General features: G+C 37.6%; 2 protein-coding genes across 8 annotated transcripts in view; one reads left to right on the plus strand and one right to left on the minus strand.

Moving 5' to 3' along the window:
• Window positions 1–12,160, minus strand: part of GPATCH2 (G-patch domain containing 2) — a 190,951-nt gene extending 178,791 nt beyond the window's left edge. The window contains exon 1 of one of the 2 annotated variants that reach the window (XM_043924401.1): window positions 11,986–12,155. In XM_043924401.1, the coding sequence (XP_043780336.1) occupies window positions 11,986–12,041 (56 nt within the window). In that variant the 5' untranslated portion in view covers window positions 12,042–12,155. Of the gene's footprint in view, window positions 1–11,985 lie in introns of both variants that reach the window. The other variant, XM_043924402.1, reaches the window with a different exon arrangement.
• Window positions 12,161–12,394: 234 nt separating this feature from the next.
• The window catches only part of SPATA17 (spermatogenesis associated 17), a 240,313-nt gene continuing 231,084 nt past the window's right edge, over window positions 12,395–21,623 (plus strand). For 5 of the 6 annotated variants that reach the window (XM_043924404.1, XM_043924406.1, XM_043924407.1 and 2 more), the window contains exon 1: window positions 12,395–12,527. In XM_043924404.1, the coding sequence (XP_043780339.1) occupies window positions 12,460–12,527 (68 nt within the window). In that variant the 5' untranslated portion in view covers window positions 12,395–12,459. The remainder of the gene's footprint in view (window positions 12,528–21,623) is intronic. The other variant, XM_043924409.1, reaches the window with a different exon arrangement.

Below are 21,623 nucleotides of genomic sequence, written 5' to 3' on the forward strand. Positions count from 1 at the left end.
AACTCTAGAAGATAGTGGACAGGGAAGTCTGGCGTGCTGTAGTTCACAGGGTCACAAAGAGTCAGAAACTACTTAGCAACTGAACAACAAGAAGAGCAAGATACTCAAAAAAAAATAAAAAAAAAAAAAAAGAAGAGCAAGACACATTTTCGTAAAGGACCCAGTAGAAAATATTTTAGCTCTGCAGGCCATTAGGTATCCATCAAAACTACTCAATTTTTTCCATGGTAAGCCCAAAACAATCATCAGGAATACAGAAATGAATGGGTATAGCTGTGTTCTAATAAAATTTTATTTATAAAACCAACGGATGGCCAGATAGTTTGTTGATCTATGGTCTATACATATTCTTCATAGGCCATAATTTCAGGCCCTCACAAGATCCCTTTAACAACTTTCAACCTGGTCTTTTCCTTTTAATAATAACTTGAAAAGGAACACACAGATGCTTCAACTGGATTTAACACTTACAATATGAGGTACATATAAGGCTTCCAAAACTTGAGTACATATTACGTGCCAGACCCATTTCTAAGTGTTTCATATGCATTACAGTATGCCTCCTACATACAAACCTTCAAGTTGCAAACTTTCAAAGATGCAAACGTGTGTTCACATGGCTGGCTAGTCACGTGAGTTAGTTCACATGTCTGGCATACACTGTCATGCACATGCACCCTTTAGAAGTAGTTGTGTTTTTGTGTACGTTACTGTATGGTACTGTATAATATCTTTGTTTTAAGCACAGGATGTTCAGAAGCAAGTGTAAAAGCAGCAGTGATGTAGCTGGTACTACTGTACTTTTCAAGGTACTGTACTGTAAAATTTTAAAATGTTTTCTTTATTGTGTATTATTTGTGTGAAAAGCACTGGAAATCTATTACAGTACAGTACCATACAGCCGATTGGGTTAGTTGGGTACCTAGGCTATGTCTGTTGGACTTATGAATGCACTCTAAGAAAGGAACTTGTTCATATGTAGGCAACTTACTGGACCTCATTTCATCTTCACATAATAACCCTGTAAGGTGGGAGATGAAACACTCAGACACAGAGATTTAAGGCAGCCGGCCCGAAGTGACACATGTAGGAAGTGGGAAACGCAGGATTCAAACTAGGACAGTCTGGTTCCAGAGCCGGAATGCTTACCCAATTACACCCAAGAACACCTCCATAATTCCAGTATCCAGTTTGCATTTTTGTTTATAACTGATTTAGTAGCAGGAGATACTATTTATTATAGAGACAGATTTAATATGTATCTATATAAAGAGGATGACTCACAGTTAAGCATTATATTCTCCTGAACACAAAAAGGGGATGACAGACTTAAATCAGCGCATTAGGGTGGGGTGAGTGAGTTGAATTCAAAAAACCAATGATGCCTCAATAAAATGCATTCTGTGAGCAATTAAGTAACAGGACATTATCTTCCAGTTAATGTGGGTTTGTATTTTCCATATCTATCTCCTTTGACATTCTGAATGAGTAAACAAAAAGTCTATACAGAGACACACATTTTTCAAAAACATGGTGATTCATGTAAATATTTGACCACCTGATGCAAAGAACCAACTCACTGGAAAAGACCCTGATGCTGAGAAAATTGAAGGCAAAAGGAGAAGGGCGTGGCAAAAGATGAGATGGTTAGATAGCACAACTGACTGAAAGGACATGAATTTGAGCAAACTCCAGGAGATAGAGGATGACAGGGAAGCCTGGTGTGCTGCAGTTATTGGGTCACAAAGAGTCAGACGTGACTCAGTGACAGAACAACAACAACAATTTTTAATGAACTCTGCAAGGCTACTAATACTTTTTTCTTTTTTTCTTTAAAAAGGTTCTGTATAGTACTGGGGTTTCAGAACACTGAACTTGATGAAGAGAAATATGCATTACAGAGAAACGAGTAGTAAGCCAGTACAAGGGCTAAAATTCCAACTACACTGATAAGCTAAATGGATCTTTTTTCCAATACCTATATGTTATTATAATAACTGCTTTTTTGTTTTCCCTTTATTGCAAAGAGTATTTTGTTCTTTTCCTTTAACATTACTTCTTTGGAAGAAATGTTGTCTGACAATTATTATCTTTGAAAGCAATACTGCACCTTTAAAATAACTCACTGTAAGCTAGTGTAGATGTTTTTCTGGAATTCTCTTGCTTTTTCTATGGTCCAGCGGATGCTGGCAATTTGATCTCTGGTTCCTCTGCCTTTTCTAAATCCAGCTTGAGCATCTGGCTGGCAAAAGAATTCCAGAAAAACATCTACTTCTTCTTCACTGACTACGCTGAAGCACTTGACTGTGTGGATCACAACAAACTGTGGAAAATTCTTAAAGAAAGGTCCGTTGGCATCACCGACTCAATGAACCTGAGTTTGAGCAAGCTCTGGGAGACAGTGAAGGACAGGGAAGCCTGGTGTGCTGCAGTCCATGGGGTTGCAAAGAGTTGACACAATTAAGCAACTGAACATCCAACAACAAGCCAGTGTAACATATACCACAATAAAGACCCTTTGTCTAAAAGAAGACTCGGTATCACCTGATTCTGGAGGAATTTACTTTTTAAAGAAATTGTTTCCTTATCATAGGTGAAAGACTGGCTATAAATAGTTACATGAATTTAATTAACTCAACACATGAATGTAACCTCCAACTAAAAATGCAGGTTATTTTGAAAGTGACAATTTAGTGCTTTACTTCAGCAGAGAAACTGTGATGGTCCTAACATTAGAAAAAGATTAGCACATGAGATTTAATCCACTGAAATTCTGATACTACTTAACTAATTTCATTTAAATTAATTCATTAGTACTGCTTTGACGTAATTTAACAAAATATAACCAAGAGTATTACTAAAAACGAAAGCAAACTTTCTTTAAAACATTATTAAAATTGTGCTAGTCTTATCTGATCTTATATTGATTTTCTCAGGAGAAACAAAAAAATACTTTAACAAGAAGAATCTAATGTATTCTATCATGTGGTTCAAATACCAATCAGCTAAAAACTACTTTAAAAAGCTTTTCAGGAAAAAAAAAATTACAAACATATGGAAAAAACAAATTTAAGTGACAAAAAGGCAAAAGAACCAGAGATCAAATCGCCAACATCCGCTGGATCATTGAAAAAGCAAGAGAGTTCCAGAAAAACATCTATTTCTGCTTTATTGACTATGCCAAAGCCTTTGACTTTGGATCACAATAAACTGGAAAATTCTTCAAGAGATGGGCATACCAGACCACCTGACCTGCCTCTTGAGAAACCTGTATGCAGGTCAGGAAGCAAGAGTTAGAACTGGACATGAAACAACAGACTGGTTCTAAATAGGAAAAGGAGTACGTCAAGGCTGTATATTGTCACCCTGCTTATTTAACTTATATGCAGAGTACATCATGAGAAACGCTGGGCTGGAAGAATCACAAGCTGGAATCAAGATTGCTGGGAGAAATATCAATAACCTCAGATATGCAGATGGCACCACCCTTATGGCAGAAAGTGAAGAAGAACTAAAAAGCCTCTTGATGAAAGTAAAAAAGGAGAGTGAAAAAGTGGGCTTAAAGCTCAATATTCAGAAAACTAAGATCATGGCATCTGGTCCCATCACTTCATGGGAAATAGATGGGGAAACAGTGGAAACAGTGGCTGACTTTATTTTTCTGGGCTCCAAAATCACTGCGGATGGTGACTGCAGCCATGAAATTAAAACATGGAATTAAGCCATGAAATTAAACACGCTTGCTCCTTGGAAGGAAAGTGATGACCAACCTAGATAGCATATTAAAAAGCAAAGACATTACTTTGCCAAAAAAGGTCCGTCTAGTCAAGGTTATGGTTTTTCCAGTAGTCGTGTATGGATGTTAGAGTTGGGCTATAAAGAAAGCAGAGCGCTGAAGAATTGATGCTTTTGAACTGTGGTGTTGGAGAAGACTCTTGAGAGTCTTAGACTGCAAGGAGATCCAATCAGTCCATCCTAAAGGAGATCAGTCCTGGGTGTTCATTGGAGGGACTGGTGTTGAAGCTGAAACCAATACTTTGACCACCTGATGCGGAGAGCTGACTCATTTGAAAAGACCCTGATGCTGGGAAAGATTGAGGACAGGAGGAGAAGGGGATGACAGAGGATGAGATGGCTGGATGGCAACACCGACACAATGGACATGAGTTTGGGTGGACTCTGGGAGTTGGTGATGGATAGAGAGGCCTGGCGTGCTGCGGTCCATGGGGTTGCAAAAAGTCGGACACAACTGAGTGACTGAACTGAATTGCAAGTTCAAATCAACTTTTCCCCTTTAGTTTCACCAGTCTTGCAAGTCAATCTCAACCAAAATTCTGTAAATGAGTCAGTACTATTACAATTTGTCAAGTGGCTTCACTCATATCTCTCAGGTAAAACTGGCATCAACAAGCTTCACAGAAATAAAGTCATTATAAGAGACCGTCACATGATCAGGAGCTCCTTCATTTCCCTTTTCTTGGCAGTTATTAAAGACCACTGCCCTGAAACATGCTATCCTAAAGATATTTTCTTAAATAAGCCCTTTCCTAATGGAGGTGAACACTGGAAATATGTTACTCTCCAGTAGAAAAATCTCTTTATTAAGCAACCATAGTTTTAAAGGTTGAATTATAGTAAAATCCAGTGAATCACCGCTAAGCTAACTTGAAAATTTTATATTCATATTTATAAAACAATTCCTCTTCATTTGAGACCCACTGGAAATGAAATCTTTTGGGCTTAGTTTGCACTGAGTATAATGTCTAAGAGAACAGCTCACTAATCATTTTCTTAAGCTAGTCCAAATGAACAGAATAAAAGTACAGCCCCATTATTTATATAAAGTTGGACTTTTTCAGAGGAAATGACTTGATAAGCATTTTGTTTCTTCAGGTCATATTAGATTATGCTGAGCAATCTAAAACGTATAATCAATCCAGAATCTGATATGCCCGTTTTACACAGGAATATTTGGCCAAAGGTCAAGTTTGTTTATGTGTTTGTTCACCTCCAGGAAACATTAACATCCAATAAAAGAGTCAATAGCTCTTGCTGGTTTCCTTTAACACCAAGTTCTAATTAATTCAGAAAAAGGCCTTCCTTAAAAAATGTATGCTCTAGAGCAAAGATCCTCAACCTCTGGGCATGGACCGGTACCTCAGGTCAGATCAGTGACTGCATTAAATTAGAAATAACGTACATCATAAATGTCAAGTGCTTGAATCATTCCAGAACAAGTCCCCCTAGTCCTCCCTCCCCAAGTCCATGGAAAAGTGGTCTTCCACAAAACCAGTCTCTGGTGCCACGAAGTTTGGGGACCACTGATCTGGAGTGAGGAAGATCAGATGATGTAGAAAACCCTGGAACTGAGTTTAAGGGTTTTTATGAATGTTTTTGGTTCAAGGTAGAAAAGTAAGGAAGCTGCCTTAATTCTAAATTACCTCTCCTATGTCCTTGAAGAACTGACAAGTTGACAAATGAATCAAGGGACTTAAAGGGCGTCAACAATGTAGAGGAAAGCATAGCAGGAGCTGAAGACCATGAAAGCCCAGAAAACAAATGCCCCTCAATAACCAACAACTATTTTGTCAGTGGCAAAATACTACTTTTTTGAAGCCTGTATCAAGCAATAACTACTATTCCCAGAAGAGAAAAATATAGCATGAAAAAAAAAACTCACAAGAGAATGTGTTAGTTGCTCAATCGTGTCCAACTCTTTGCAACCCCATGGACTGTATCCCCCCAGGCTTCTCTGTCCATTGGATTTTCCAGGCTAGGATACTGGACTGGAGTGGGTAGCCATACCTTTCTCCAGGGGATCTTCCCAACCCAGGGATTGAATTTGCGTCTACTGCTTGGCAGACTCTTTACCACTGAGGCACCTGGGAAGTCCATATATCAAGGGTTAAATTTTATGACTGATTTAACAAAATATGATTCCTAAGAATTATCTAAAGTTTGACTAAGATTTCTGCTGCTCATAGGGATTTATAGATTTCCTTCCTTAAAGGTAATATTATTTGTTAAAATAAATAAGTCTTAATCTCAGTCTAGTAACCTATTAAGAGATATATCTTCAATTTTCTCTATTTATGTATTTTAGGACAAGAAATTAAGAATAATTCTAACATTAAATGGTAATACTTGGGCTAACTTAGAAATTCCTTGATCTGTGTGTGGTGGTGGTGGTGGTTTAGTTACTAAATTTTGTCCGACGCTTGCAACCCCATGGATTGTAGCCCACTAGGCTCCTCTGTCCATGGGATTTTCCAGGCAAGAATATTTCAGTGGGTTGCCATTTCCTTCTCCATGACCTATCTGTATAAAACCATCAATCATAAGTAAACTTTTCTCTCTTTTAAAAGAGTAGCATGGGGGTGGGAGGAATCTACCTTATTCTGAAACATGCAAATGATTAATTATAATGTTATACTGACACTGGGCAATAAACATGGAATAAAATTCTCTAGAGGGAGAAAAAGGCTGGGAGAAAACTGTAAAGAACATGAGCTTTAAGAGTCAAAGCAAGAATTTGGAAGCTAAATTATACTCTATTCATCATTTAATGAGTACCTTGTGGGGATTCTTGGAGGATAAGAATGAGTACTTAAGTGTGACAGCAGTTATTTCATCTTTTAACAACCTCTACACACAAGAGGAAATTGTTACTGAAATATCAAATCATTGTTCTTTTAAGGTACAAACTATACTATAACCACCGAGTATATCACAATAAAAGCTAAGACCATCAACCTTTCTGAGTTCTTGAAACTCTCTGAATGATGGAGAGAGGGAAGATAAAAGACACTTGAAAAAATCTTGCATGGAATTTCAAGAAATCCATGCACTTCCTTAAAGACTTTTGGTTTAAAAAAAAACAAAAAAAAACCCCTCTTAGTAAAAAAAAAAAAAGTAATGCTGTGTGTTTGACCTATTCCTATCATAATAATATAGATACAAGAGAAAAAAAAAAAGTAAAGAAAGGATATCATCCTTCCAAGTAAATAGTCACAAGATTTGCCATCAAACAGAAAAACTCATTTCCCATGATGGGAGCAAAAGTTCTACTGACTTGCTCTCAACTGGAGGTACTGCTGGCAGCTGCTATTTTGTCATTTCTGTCACAGGGGAACCCTCAGAAACCTTGCCTTCCTCCTTACCCTACTGCCAATAAGACAAAAAACCGATCACACATGGAAGGCTTCAGAAAAAAAAATCAAATTCTATTTTCACATAGTGATTTTCTAACTCAACTTTCCAAACAGTGATTTAATAAGACCGCTCCTTCATTATTTAAATTTGAAGATCATTCTTTTGATTCTTTTTCGTCATTTAATGACTTCAGGAGTTATTCAAATGTTTTTCCTTACACTGTATTCACTTTTGAGATGTAAACCACTGAATAAAAAACTGCCTAAGTGAAAGAAAGTCAAAGTCTAAAACAAAAATAATTTAAAGTCTAAAAAACATTTCATAATATAATAATATTTATAGCATATAATAAACAGATCTAGGCAACCTTCTAATATTTGGGAAATGAGTCTCATGCATTGGTTATACATGGTGACTACTCAATACTTTTGAATATATAACATAATCTGAATTCTTAGAATAGGAATGAGAATGAAGACCACTGAATATTAATTACAAGTACCTAAAATAATGCTTGACAGATGTTTTAAAAAAAAGTCTAGGTAAAGAATCCGCCTGCCTATGCAGGAGACCTGGGTTTGATGCCTGGGTTGGGAAGATCCCCTCCCTGGAGGAGGAAACGACAACCCACTCCAGAATTCTTGCCTAGGAAATCACATGGACAGAGAGGGGTCTGGCAGACTACAGTCCACGGGGTCACAAATAGTCGGACAAGACTAAGCGACTAAACAACAGCTAGGTGAACAAATCAATCAAGGACTAAATGAGTGAACAAATAACAAAGGAAAAATATGACTTCACTGAAAATTTGGACAATTCAGATTTCAAATTGAAATGGAAAACTGACTGAGACAAACCTAAGGGTATGAAACTGACCATAAAAAAAAAGGTCAGATTAAAAAAATAGCAGTTATTGAAAAGTAGTTTTCCAGACCTAAAGTTTTCACTATGCAGTTTTACAGACCTAAAGAAATCAAAATACCAAATAGAAATGAAATTATAGCAGAAAAGGTCCAGAATCAATATAGTTTATTTGTCATGGCTATTTTTAAAGCAAAGACACATAAAGTGAAACAAATAGATACTATAGCTTTATACATCAATAGTGATTTGATAATTACATTATCAATAATTAACTTTAAAAATTTGTTGAGTTCAAGCTTTAAAATCTTTCCCAAAAGCTCAAAAGTTGACTTTAAATAAAAATGACTAATAAAGTAAAAAGTAGGAACTGCATGTAAAATTCTAAATGTGATCTTTTCATTAAATAAATCAATTTTGAAAAGTCAGGTTAACGTTTTAAGTACCAAGAGATACTTTTTAGACCTTACGTTCTTTTTTTTCTTTTTTTTTATTGGAGGATAATTGCTTTACAATATTGTGATTTCAGCCATAAAACAACATGAGTCAGCAACGGGTATACATTTATGTCCCCTCCCTCCTAAATCAGCAACAGGTATACATATGTCCCTTCCCTCCTAAGCCCTCCCACCTCCCTTTCCATCCCACCCCTCTAGGTTGTCACGGAGCACTGGGGTGAGAGGTCCCTGTGTCACACGGCAACTCCCCCCAGCTATCTGTTTTATATACGGTGATGTATATGTTTCCATGCTATTCTCTCAGTTCATCCCACCCTCTCCTTCTCCCACTGTGTCCTCAAGTCTGTTCTCTATGTCTGCGTCTCCACTGCTGCCCTGCAAATACGTTCATCAGTACCATCTTTCTAGACTCCATATGTGTGCATTAATATACAACATCTGTCTTTCTCTTCTGACTTAGTTCACTCTTCGACCCTACTTTCAAAAATGTGTATGAGGTGGCAGGAAGGGCAGACAGACACTTTCAGCTATAAAGATTTTATAAATACATGAACTATCAAGACTTACAAGAATAACTTGTACAAAAAACATATTTCCTGACACACACAATAATCATGGGATTTTTTTTAACTGTATAAAGCTTTTCTTCCTTAGGCTTTTAACTTATAAAATATCAGAGTTCTACTTTTTAATAAAAGATTAAGAAAGAGAGAAATCCTCTACAGTTACCCACCTGGTGCCTGAAAATTGAAAAACTAACCTAGACACTGGAGAAAAGGTTGAAGTCAAGGTGGGAGTTAACTACATCAGGCCAAGTTAACAAACCTGTGCATATACTTTCCAGTTTATATATTCCTTGTGATAAGGTATCTCATTAAGACACACAGGCAGTACACTAGGATAACTAAGAAATTTATTTTTAGATATACTAGAAGTGTCCCTTCTCCAGGGGATCTTCCTAACCCAGGGATTGAACCCAGGTCTCCTGCATTGTAGGCGGATTCTTTACCAGCTGAGCCACAAGGGAAGCCCAGATAGACTAGTATAATACTGCAAATATGATGCTTGGGTAAGTTATTAATATTTAAACAATATCTGCTCCTGTCTTGCCATCTCTAAAATGCAAAGAATAACAGCACCTATTTCAAAAGATTTATTGGGTTGACCAAAAAGTTTACCTAGGTTTCTCGTAACACTGTAGAAAAAACCTCCGAACAAACTTCTTGGCAACCCAATACATGAGATGACATATATACGCAAAAGCTGGCACCAATTAACTACACCAACTAAGTAGCATCCTGACTGGCACTGAGATTTCGTCATTGGGATAAAACACACATGTATAGTACAGTCAATGTCTGATGAATGAATGAAAAAGAAAATTCCATTAAGAAAGTCTGAATAACAAGATGGTCACACAGATAAACTAGAAAATACAGGATCTAAACTTCTGGAACACTCATTCTGTCAAATCAGGCATAATTCAAGAATTTTATTCAAAAACACCAGTAACATGCTAGGCACTATGTTATACTCTGATGCCATAAGAAAGGATGTATTCCATCTCAAGTAAAATAGAGAACTAAAAGAAGGTTCTCTACATTACAAAAAGGGTGTCTGTGTGTGTGTGTGTGTGTGTGTGTGTGTTCAGTCATGTCTGACTCTTGGTGACCCCTTGGGACCACAGCCCCCCAGGCTTCTCTGTCCATGGAATTTTCCAGGCAAAAATACTGGAGTGGGTTGTCATTTCCTACTCCAAAGGATCTTCCCTTACAAAGAGGTACCTAACCATGATTTGGATAGAAGGAAGAGGAGTTTAAAAAGTCCTATTTTTTCACTAAATTGTCATCTACCCTACAAATCAGTATCACTACAGCAAGAGCAGACCAATCTACAGGGCACATTTTGTCTCCCCCTCTTAAAAAGATGCTGAAACATTAAGAAAGGTAATCTGGAGAGGGACTCGTGCTTGGGATGATGGAAATGTCCTGTATCTTGCTTTGTGTTGTGGTTACACAGTATATACAACTGCCAAAACTAAAAATACTAAACACTTAAGAGCTATGTGTTTTATTTTATGCTAATTACTTTATCATTAAAATAAAATGCTCATTTAAAAAAAGTGCTCCTTATTTTTCTCACAGGAAAATGTATTTAAAAGGAGCATAACCAAGATAATGACTATAATCTCATGCTATACCTTGTATCCTAGTTGCTTATCTATTGTGTACATAGTAGCTTGTATCTCAACCTCATACCCCTAATTTGCCCCATCTCCATTATTTTGTAATAATGTTTAATGGAGTACAATCTGTAAAAATACTGAATCACAGTGCTGAACACCTAAAACTAACACAATATTGTAAATTAACTATATTTCAACTAAAAAAAATTTTCAAAAGAGCGTAACCAAGTCTGTTCATTATAAAATGAACTACAGAATGATCTAATCTCATTCAAAACATTCCAAGCAAGACATTCTTTATTCAATGATAGGTGATGCAAAAGAAATTCTTGGAGATCACGGACTACTAGAATCCCTCAGATTCTCATTTGCTGCGGAATCTAGGAATGGACTGACACATTTCAGCTGCATTTCACCTGTTGTTCAACTTTATGTTTGAGAATGTCAGTGGAAATTTTGTTTGTTTCACTGCTCTTCTTGGGTATACTTGGAGGAAAACGTCTTGTGAGAAAAACAGGAGTAGAAATAGTTTTCAAGTAGAAATCCAAAACCGAGCTTCCAGCTCTAGGGCTAAAGGCTGCATGGCAACACTGAACAAGTCCCTTAAATATTCTGTTAATCTCCTATCCTATCTCCTGATAGTCTCCTATCATAGGACCCTCATAAAGATAAAACGTAGCTATTTGTGAAAGAACTTTGCCAAGTCAAAGCAGCTTATTATTCTAAAGTGGTTTAGCGGTATAATACTGCAGTCGAACCCTAAATTTAACCCTGACATTGTAAGTTCTCAGGGGACATCCCATGCACATCTCATTTGAACTAGAATGGAATGTTCAAGGGACAGAAACTGGTAGGTTACGCCTACTCCAAAAAAAGGGGGTAGGAAGGCAAAGTCTCCTCCACTTCTAAACTTCCAGAAGTCTAGATTTCTGGGAATTGATCTTCGAAAACACCTGGTACAATCTTGCAAATTTAAAAAGGAAAATGAGGAAATAATGCCTATAGTAAGATAGATTCTTCTGTAATCCTCGTCTTGTCAACAGTCAACGAAGAAATGAATTGCTCCGGGCGTACAGAAAGCTTTCCTTCTACATTATTGTGGTGTAGTAGACAAGCAATCAGCAAGCATTGACTGTATTCCTTCGCAAATCTTTAGCACACACTTCCACGCCTTCCTTAAACTGCGTCCATCCCAGGAACGAAAAGAGAGCAAGGCCTAAAGGTCTTCAGATCATCCATCACAACTCCCTCCCCCTTCCATTCCAGGTCCAGCGGCCCCCGGCCATCACACCCTTTCCGGATCTCCCATCCCCAGGTGGCCAGCCTCACCAGCTGTTCCCGGCGGCTGGAGCTCCGATCGGTTGGCGCCCGGCGGCCCCGAACATTAACGACACCCAAGAGCCTGGCCTCGAGGCTCAGGCCCGAGAACAGACTCCAACTACCGCACCACCAGCGACTTCCCAGTAGCAGTTCAGCATTTTGAGCTGAGCTTCCGGAAGCCGACAGCAAGCGGAAACCGGAAGCTGGGAGCAACCATTAGTTCTCCTCCCCCCCTCCACTGCTTCTTTCTCTGAAAATCTCCTCTTTATTGCTCATAGAAGGGAGAGGGGTCAATAATTTGAAATCTTTAATAAGCAAAGTTTCTTAGTTTTTCTTTATGCTGTTCCGGAAGCTGAAAGAGTGTGTGTTTGGGGGGAAATGTGAAGTAACGAAAGTTGAATCCCCGGGATCGGTGGAATGGTTTAGCCCGGTTGCCTAGGAGACCGAGAGACACTCCGGAGGTGCAGCGGGCGAGCCGAGGCTATGGCCACGTTAGCCAGGCTGCAAGCCCGGTCGAAGAGTTTAGCCCAGCAGTACTACTACCGGAACAGGTAGGGCATCAATTAGGGGAGCGCGAAAAGGCCTGTTTTCACCCCCAGCCGGTTACTACTCAGCCCGAACGTCCTGTGAATTCTTTGCTTGACTCACTGAGTGCCACTCACCTCTCTTCCTCGTTGGTAGACCGCAAACAGAATCGCGAATTTAGAAGTAGTGTTGGCATACAGGGGGATTCCCGATGCAGGGGGGCCATGGTTATCATCTGGAGATAATTTAAGTAAAATTCCAGTAGAAAAAGTGTTTTCCTTTGACATCATCACGCCACAATGGGATGAAACCTGTGTCCTCTTATGGAAAGTTTGATGGCCTCACTGGGCTCACCCTGTCTCCTTAGCTGGGTGAGCTCGGAGTGTCCCCCATCTACCTCCATTATGTCACGAATGTCGCTGAACGCAACTGTACTGTGACTCACTTGTCTTCCCAGAGTGGCAGTATGTGAACTATTCTGACAGGATAATCAATACCAATTTGTTAAGAGGGCTGAAGAAGACACTGTCGGCCCTATCCATCTCTCTACACCTAAACATCTTATAAAAGGTTCATTTGAACAATGGTCTTCGGGAAGCAACGCCTCAGGACATTTTCTAAGCTAAGAGAAATTCCAAAATGGTGAAAAGGACATTGGTAGAATATAGTGACATACCAGACCAATGGAAAATATGCCAAGAAGACAATCTTGCTGAGCGGTTCTTAAATTCTAACATTTATCTCACCTACTACATTCTTGCGCTTCCCATGAGGCTCAGCTGGCAGAGAATCCACCTGCAATGCGGGAGACCTGGGTTCGATCCCTGGGGTCGCAGAGTCCGACCGACTGATGGACTTTCACTTTCTTTCAGTACGTTCTTAGAGTACCCTGTGCCTCTTTCACAGCACTTATCACAATTTAATTTTGCATTCTGGTTGAGATAATATATGAGGAATATAAATATCATCCCTTTTTAAAGTAGAAGTGGTGGTTTTGCTTATCATTGTTTTTGCCTCCAGTGTCTGTTTTAGTTTCTGACACCTAATTTTGCTGCACAAATATTATTTGTCTAATGATTCAATAAATAAATCTTTCACTCAGTCATTGGTCCTGGTTTACCTAAATGTACTAAAAAGAGCTAAACATAGAAATTTTGTATTATCTGTAATAGGTAAATTTTGTTGAAGGTATGTATGACATATGTATGTATGTATGTATGTTAAAGGTATGTATGAAGATATGTATGACATACACATCTAAAAAAAATAAATTTCATCCCTCTGATGTTCACAATCTAATGTGGAATATAGACAATTAAAAGATAAATACAATAGAGTAAGTGTAAACAGGGAGGGAAATGACTACCATTTTTTTAAGCACTGATTATACACTGGGCATTGCACTAGGAACTTTTCTGTATAATAATCATTTGGTTTTCACAGATTTACAAGTTAACATATTAATCTGTATTTTTAGAGCTTGAGAAGAGTGTTCTAGAAAAGCCTGGTGAAGTGTCACAGAACTGCAAGCAGACATAACTTTTTCTGCAGATTTCAGTGTTAATCCTTGTCCCTGTCTCGTGGCTTTTGACAATATGTACATTTTCCCGAAACTGGAGGTTGCCTGGGTAAAAAACTAGGGCTGTACAAAGGCCATGAAAAGAATAGGCTGACTTTTCTTCTATTTGATTTATTATTAATATTTTCAATATGAATGAAAGTCTTTAAAGAAGGTGAAATTCCCAAGTTTGCCTAGTTAAAAAAAAAAAAACAAGGTATTGAATAGCATAAGAGAAAAACACATATAAAATGTTAACATATGAGAAAATATGAGAAAATCAACAGGTAATTTTCTTAAGAAATTGTTCTCTTTTCCCATATGTTATTGACCAGATCAGTTCTTTGCAAACTTCTGTGTACATCAGAATCACCCAAGGGTCTTGGTAAAATGCAGACTCTGATCCTGTGGGTCTCAGTTTTTTCCAGCATGTCTGCATTTCTCACATAGGTTCCTATCAGGCCCCATTTTGCATAAAAAGGGAGACATTGTAAAAAAAAAAATGGTGTATGAGCCTATTATTTAATTCATAAACATCTGTACAAGTTGTATATTTATTCCTTCTTTATACCAGGCAAGGAAAATGAAATTCAGACAAATTAGTAACTTGTATGAGGTCATACAGCTAAGTCTCAAAACCAAAACCCCAGCTCTAAGGCCTGTGATCTTCACTACCACCCTAGCCAAGATTGTTTTCGCACCACACTGGTTTTGTTGAATTAAGGGGCAAGAAGCACCAAGATCTGGAAGTCCAAATGGCCTAAGCACATGGTTGGCCAAATCTATTATCATATAGGCAACAGAGTGGGAGGAAACCATTTGAATTCTTCTTGGCTTGTTTTAATGTCTTCAATCTCTGTTGGTAATGAGGGAAAAAGTGGTTAACAGATGGCACCAGATTGTCTCTTAAATTGAAACACGACTTGGTTGGGAAAAATAAACTATGACTAAGTGCTTAGATTAGCACCTAAATCCTCCAGTCCCCTGAGGAAGAACAAGCTCCTTTGCCTAACAGGGGGGAAAGATTCGAAACTCCAAGAAGTGACATGTATGGTGTGTGCTAAGTTGCTTCAGTCGTGTCTGACTCTGTGCGACTCGATGGACTGTGGCCCACCAGGCTCCTCTGTCCATGGGATTCTCCAGGCAAGAATACTGGAGTGGGTTGCCATGCCCTCCTCCAGGGATCTTCCCCCACCCAGGGATCAAACTGTGTCTTTTGTATTTCCTGTATTTTGTAGGCAGATTCTTTACCACTAGCGCTACCTGGGAGAAGTATGGTAGTGGCTGATACAATGAGAAAGCTAGGGGTATGGATAGATTTGTGCAATATCAGACCCACCCATGCCCTCTGGGAAGTTGCTCCACAAGAAACGTTTTGTGGGTGTTCATATTTGGTGGTCTACTCATCAAAGAGGCTGAAAATCCTGTCTAGGATGTTACAGGGCAGCATGAAGATAATACCCAGTTGTTATATGTCTAAGTATTGGCCTTTTTTTTTTTTTTTCAACTTTCACTATTACTTCCTAGTTTCATTTCTAGTCTTCCAAACTATTGAGATTTCTTTGTGACTTATTGATCATTTATACTGTCCTATTTGTGGAAAGAAGAGTTTGGGATATGTTCATTAATCATTGTTCATTTCCCCCATTTCCTTATTTAATGTGTCAAATACTAAAAGGAATGAGTTCAAAATGTCCCTTTTCCACTGAATTCCACTGAGTTTCCACTGCGTGGTATCTTTTTATGTCATGTTATTTAGATTATATATGTATTCTAGTGCATATCTCTTCATTATTGGGTCTATAATTTTTTTTTGGATGTGCAAAATGTTACACCTTTGAATCCCACTTAAAGTTGTTAAAAGTTATTTTTATTATTTCTTTAAGCAAATTTAATGCAGTAGCATAAAACTTGTAACATTAATATTGAGCCTCCTTTATCAGATACGAGTTAATCATATTGTTTTGTGTATTTCTCTTCACAAGCAGCACTTTGTAAGGTTTTAAATAATTAGAATCCAGGAAGTTTGTGATGGATTAAGTTAATCTCTTTTTTAATTTAATTTTTCATTTTATGTTGGCGTATAGTTGATTTAGAATATTGTGTTAGTTTCAAGTGTACAGTGAAGTGATTCAGCTACACATATACATACATATTGATATAAAGCCATCACCCTATGTTAAGCTACTTTGTAATTCTTGTCCTTCTCTGTCATGACTTTTCATGTATAAGCTATGTTTTACTTTATTTTAGATTTTAACATTGTTCAGAAGAAACTTATTTTTTAACATTAACATTTCTTACAAGAACTTAGTGTAGTCTACTTAGATTCTCAGTTCTATGTTTATGAATTCAGTATTCACTGATTAATTAAATACTGACAGAGCACCTACTGTGTGCTAAGGACTGTTCCAGGTAGGGAGGATATAGCAGTGAACAAAAAAGTCATGAGGCGAACAGAACATAAACTCACTTACATATGATATTTTGGCTTAGGATGATTATAACAGCAAATAATAAAGCAGGGTAGGCAAAGAGTGAACTAAATATCACTCTATTTAGAGTGAGCTGATGAGGCTCCTCTGATCAGGAGATATTTGAGCAGAGTCCTAATAAAAGTGGATGAGCAGGCCTGCTAGGTAGAGATCTAAAAGATGTTACAGCCTTATTAGTTATAAGAGTCAGTGCTATAGCCCTGTTGTCAGAAGCCTGCATATATGTGTTGCAAAACAGTGTTGGAGGCCAGGTCATTTGGGGCTTTTAAGCCATAGTAAAGATACTGGATTCTACCCTGATTAAGGTAGGAGGTCACTGGGGATTTTCAATAGAGGAGTAACTTGATCTTACTCTGTCGATAAAGAAAACTTGGGCTTATTTTTAAATTGGATAAAGCATTTTGATCTTTCTTTTTTTTTTTTTTCTGCTTTACTTCTCCAATTGCATCATTTAACTCTTTGTGATGTCTTTTGCTTGTTATGAAAATTTCAGTCGAATTTGCTTATATATAAAAAAATAACATTTGAAATAGTTTGACACTGTATGTGGGTTTCCCTAGCGGCTGAGACAGTGAAAGAAACTGCCTGCAGTGCAGGAGACCCGGGTTTGATCTCTGCATCAGGAAGATCCCCTGGAGAAGGGAATGGCTACCCACTCTAGTGTATAGTTTCCTAAGGATATATAAGCAGAAATTAACATAATAGATGTCAAAATATTAATTAATTAATGTCAAATATATTAATTAATTTAGCTGTAGGGAAAAGTGTGTGTAGGGGAATATAGAGAAAGCAGGTGCTCGGGAAGAGGGCTGGAAGTTTGGTAGAGACACTGTAGTGACCAAGGGGTCAACTGTCAGATTTCTAGGTCTCTCACCCTCTTAAATGGGGCATGGGGAGTGCATGAGGCTAGAGAGGAGAGAGGAAAAAGAGGAATAAATGGGATTGAATATATGCTATGTGCTGAGAACTCTGTAAAATATTTTTGCAAATATTATGTTGATTTTCACAATAATCATATGAAGTGATTTTACTTTTCCTACTTTACAGTGGAGGAAAATGAAATCTTTAAAGTGTAAATTATTTGTTCAGTAGGAACAAAGATCTAATGAAGTCTGATCTATCTCAGTCCAAAGTTATACTTGGATTGCTTATTGTTTAGTCGCTCAGTTGTGTCCAACTCTTTTGTGGCCCCATGGATTGTAGCCTGCCAGGGTCCTCTGTCCATGGAATTTCCCAGGCAAGAACGCTAGAGTGGGTTGCCATTTTCTTCTCCAGGGGATACTCCCAACCCAGGAATTGAACTCATGTCTCCTGCATTGCAGGCAGATTCTTTACTGTTGAGCCATCAGGGAAGCCATGCTTGGAGTATGGGGATTTTAAATCAAGTCCCAGCATGGAAATAAGTACATCAAATACATAAGGTCTAACCTGCCTTTCTCAGGTCAGTTTGAGGAAAGGCAAACACCTAGTATGGCAAGTACTCTCCAGTACAAGACCAGTGATTAGAGTGGACTTCATTACTTTGTGTCAACCTAAAGTATAATGTTCTTTAAGTTGGCCTGATTCTGGAATCCTTCCTTCCCATGAACTTAATTTGTTTCTAACTGCAACATAGTCAAAGGTTCCTGACTGCCTTCTTAGTCTAATTACTTGGTTTGGTGTCCTTTTCTTTGGACAGTCAGTCATCTTGGTCCTAGTAACCTAAATGGATAATAGCTTAATCAGATAGACATGAGTTCCTTCCTCTGATTCTAATTAATTGCTGGTTGTTTCTGTTCAGTTATACTCTATTCTAACCAGTGACATTTAGCAAGGCTTCTGCCAAGTATGCAAGGATGATTTATGCCAGAATGCAGGAAGAGTTAAAATCCTAATTCTGTGTCACTTTAGACTTAAACTTCAGCTCTTAAATTTATGCTCTTCCTTACTTAAACACTTTCAATATCAGTTTTCTCATCTCTGAAAGAGACAATAATACCTATTGACATGTCAGCTAAGAAGACTAAATAATTGTTTGGCAGATTTGTTAACACCCAGTAAACTCATAATATTATAGGCAGTCACAACGGGAGGGCAAAGGGTAAAATGATCTACTCAGGATATATGATCAAAGGATCATATGATCTAAGATCAAAGTAGATCAAAGGATATATGATCTACTCAGTGGGTATAAAAAAGGCAGTTGATAGATTTAGTGTCTATTTCTGAGTATTTGTTCTTTCTTTATAAAAATTCTTAACATTTTGATATATGCATTTAATGAAGTACATAAACTATAAGTGTTTTGCTCAATAACTTTTACATATATGTATATCTGTGTAACCATCACTCAGATAAAGTTCTTAAGTGTTTAGAAAATGTTTGTAAATGAGAAATAAAAGGAAATGTACTTAGTAATAAAGAATATGTTTCTAAAACCAATAGCCAATATCCTGTGTATTGATGAAATACAATATAGATTTCATTCAAAAGCAAGAGAAAAATGCATATTGATTCTACTATTTGGAACTATTTTTTCTGGAAATATAGTCAATACTGTAATAAAAGAAAAAATGAGTAAGTATTAAAAGGGAAGGAATAAAAGTTAGTTATGGATCATGAAATTATAAAGCTGAGAAGATGTAAAATAATCTGCTAAAAAAATCTTGTAAATAAGATGAATTTGGTAAATTGTCAGATTAGAAAGCAAAGTTTTAAAAAAATCAGAAATTTGTCTTAGTACCAGCAGTAACTAAATGGACTTAATATCAGACTAAAATGTTTCAAATAGAAGATCAGTGAATTTGAAGATATGCCAAATATATATTGCTGGGTAGAATGTTCTGTAAATGTCAATTAGATCAGGTTGGCTGATAAATGTTCATGTTTTGACAACTGTCTTACCAATTATTCAGAGAGACATGTTGCAATTCCCCACTATAATTCCCAACCTAAATTTGTCTATTTCTCCTTTTAGTTTTGTAACGTTTTACTTCATGTATTTTAAAGTTTTATTATTAGTTGCATATGCCTTTAAAAATATCAAATCTGCTTGATAAATTAACATTTTTATCACTATAAGATGGTTCTCCTTATACATGATAATTTTCCTTATTCTTAAGTCTACTTTAAATATTAAAAATATATTTTAAACTATGAAAAGTATTTGAAGAATTTAAAACATTATTGAGATGCCTTTTTTTTTGTGTGTGTGTGTATACAATCTCAAACTTAAAGTTGCAATACGATACAGAGAGACTTCTTACAAAAACTAAATAGGGCAGAAAGTGAAGAAGAACTAAAGAGCCTCTTAATGAAAGTGAAAGAGGAGAGTGAAAAAGGTGGCTTAAAACTCAACATTCAGAAAACTAAGATCATGGCATCTGGTCCCGTCGCTTCATGGCAAATAGATGGGGAAACAGTGGAAACAGTGACAGACTTTATTTTGGGGGGCTCCAAAATCACTGCAGATGGTGACTGCAACCATGAATTAAAAGATGCTTGCTCCTTGGAAGAAAAGCTATGACCAACCTAGACAGCATATTAAAAAGCAGAGACATTACTTTGCCAACAAAGGTCTGTCTAGTGAAAGCTATGATTTTTCCAGTAGTCATGTATGGATGTGAGAGTTGGACCGTAAAGAAATCTGAGCGCCAAAGAATTGGTGCTTTTGAACTGTGGTGTTGGAGAAGACTCTTGAGAGTCCCTTGGACTGCAAGGAGATCCAGCCAGTCCATCCTAAAGTCCTGAATTTTCATTGGAAGGACTGATGCTGAAGCTCCAGGACTTCGGCCACCTGATGCGAAGAACTGACTCATTTGAAAAGACCCTGATGCTGGAAAGATTGAAGGCAGGAGGAGAAGGGGACAACAGAGGATGAGATGGCTGGATGGCATCACCGACTCAATGGACATGAGTTTGAGTAAACTCCAGGAGCTGGCGATGGACAGGGAAGCCTGGCGTGCTGCAGTCCATGGGGTCGCAAAGAGTCAGAGACGACTGAGCGACTGAACTGAACTGACTGAAATCAGGGTAGGTTGCAATCTGATGGCCCATTGCCTTCCAAATTCTTTTTCCACATAAGGACATATAATCGCAGTGCTACCATCAAAATCAAGAAATTAACATTTGTACACTTCTACCGTTCAATCTTCAGACTGCATTCAAGCTTTGCCAATTGTCCCAATAATGTTATTTATAGCAAAAAATCTTGTTTTGCCTCTTTAGTTATCTTTAATATAGAATATTTTCTCAGTTTTTCTTCAGTTTTCACGACCTTGCCACCTGTGAAGATCACAGGTCAGTTATTTTGTGGCATTTCCCTCAGTTTAGGTTTGTCTAATTTTTCCTGCAATAGATTCAGGGTATGTACCTATGTCAGAAATATCACAGAAGTGATGCTATAGTCTTCTCAGTACATCTACCAGATTTTGTATCATTTTGATTCATCCAGTTACTAATGGAGTACATTTGGATAATGTCATTAAGATTTTGTCTGCTAGGCTTCTCCACTGTGACATTCTTTCTTTATTTTTTGGTAGTAGGTAGTTTTTAAAAGCAATTGGCTTGAGGCTATACATGTATTCTGTTCCTCTTCTAACTTTCAATTTACTTATTTTCTTATTTATTATATCATTATGGACTCATGTGTTCCTATTTTAATCCATGGGTTAGACCCCATTACCCTCACCTGTCTTTATGCTAGCATTATCCCAGATTTGTCTGATGGGGAGAAGCCACTTCCTTTTGTGTCCTGATCATGGTAATATTCTCCTGCTTTCTGACGCACAAAAAACGTCGAGGTTAAGCTTTTACTTTTCCTGTCCCAACCCTGGGGCTATCTCATTTCTTCCAGGACCTCTTGTTCTCTTAGCAGATGCCTGTGTCGCTGGGTGTTGCTGCTCTCAGGCCTGTCAAATGGACAGAGCAAGAAAATATGTGTATGCGTGCATTGGCACAGAGTTTACGTCTGTACTTTATCTAGATATCTAGCTGTTGATCGATCTACCCATTCATCCACGTGGCTATTGAAATCCATGAGTTTATGTTAACAATTCTGTTTCATCCAGCACTACAGAGTTCGTTCTAGT

This window comes from Cervus elaphus, chromosome 14, assembly GCF_910594005.1.
Source record: "Cervus elaphus chromosome 14, mCerEla1.1, whole genome shotgun sequence".
Lineage (NCBI taxonomy): Eukaryota > Metazoa > Chordata > Mammalia > Artiodactyla > Cervidae > Cervus > Cervus elaphus.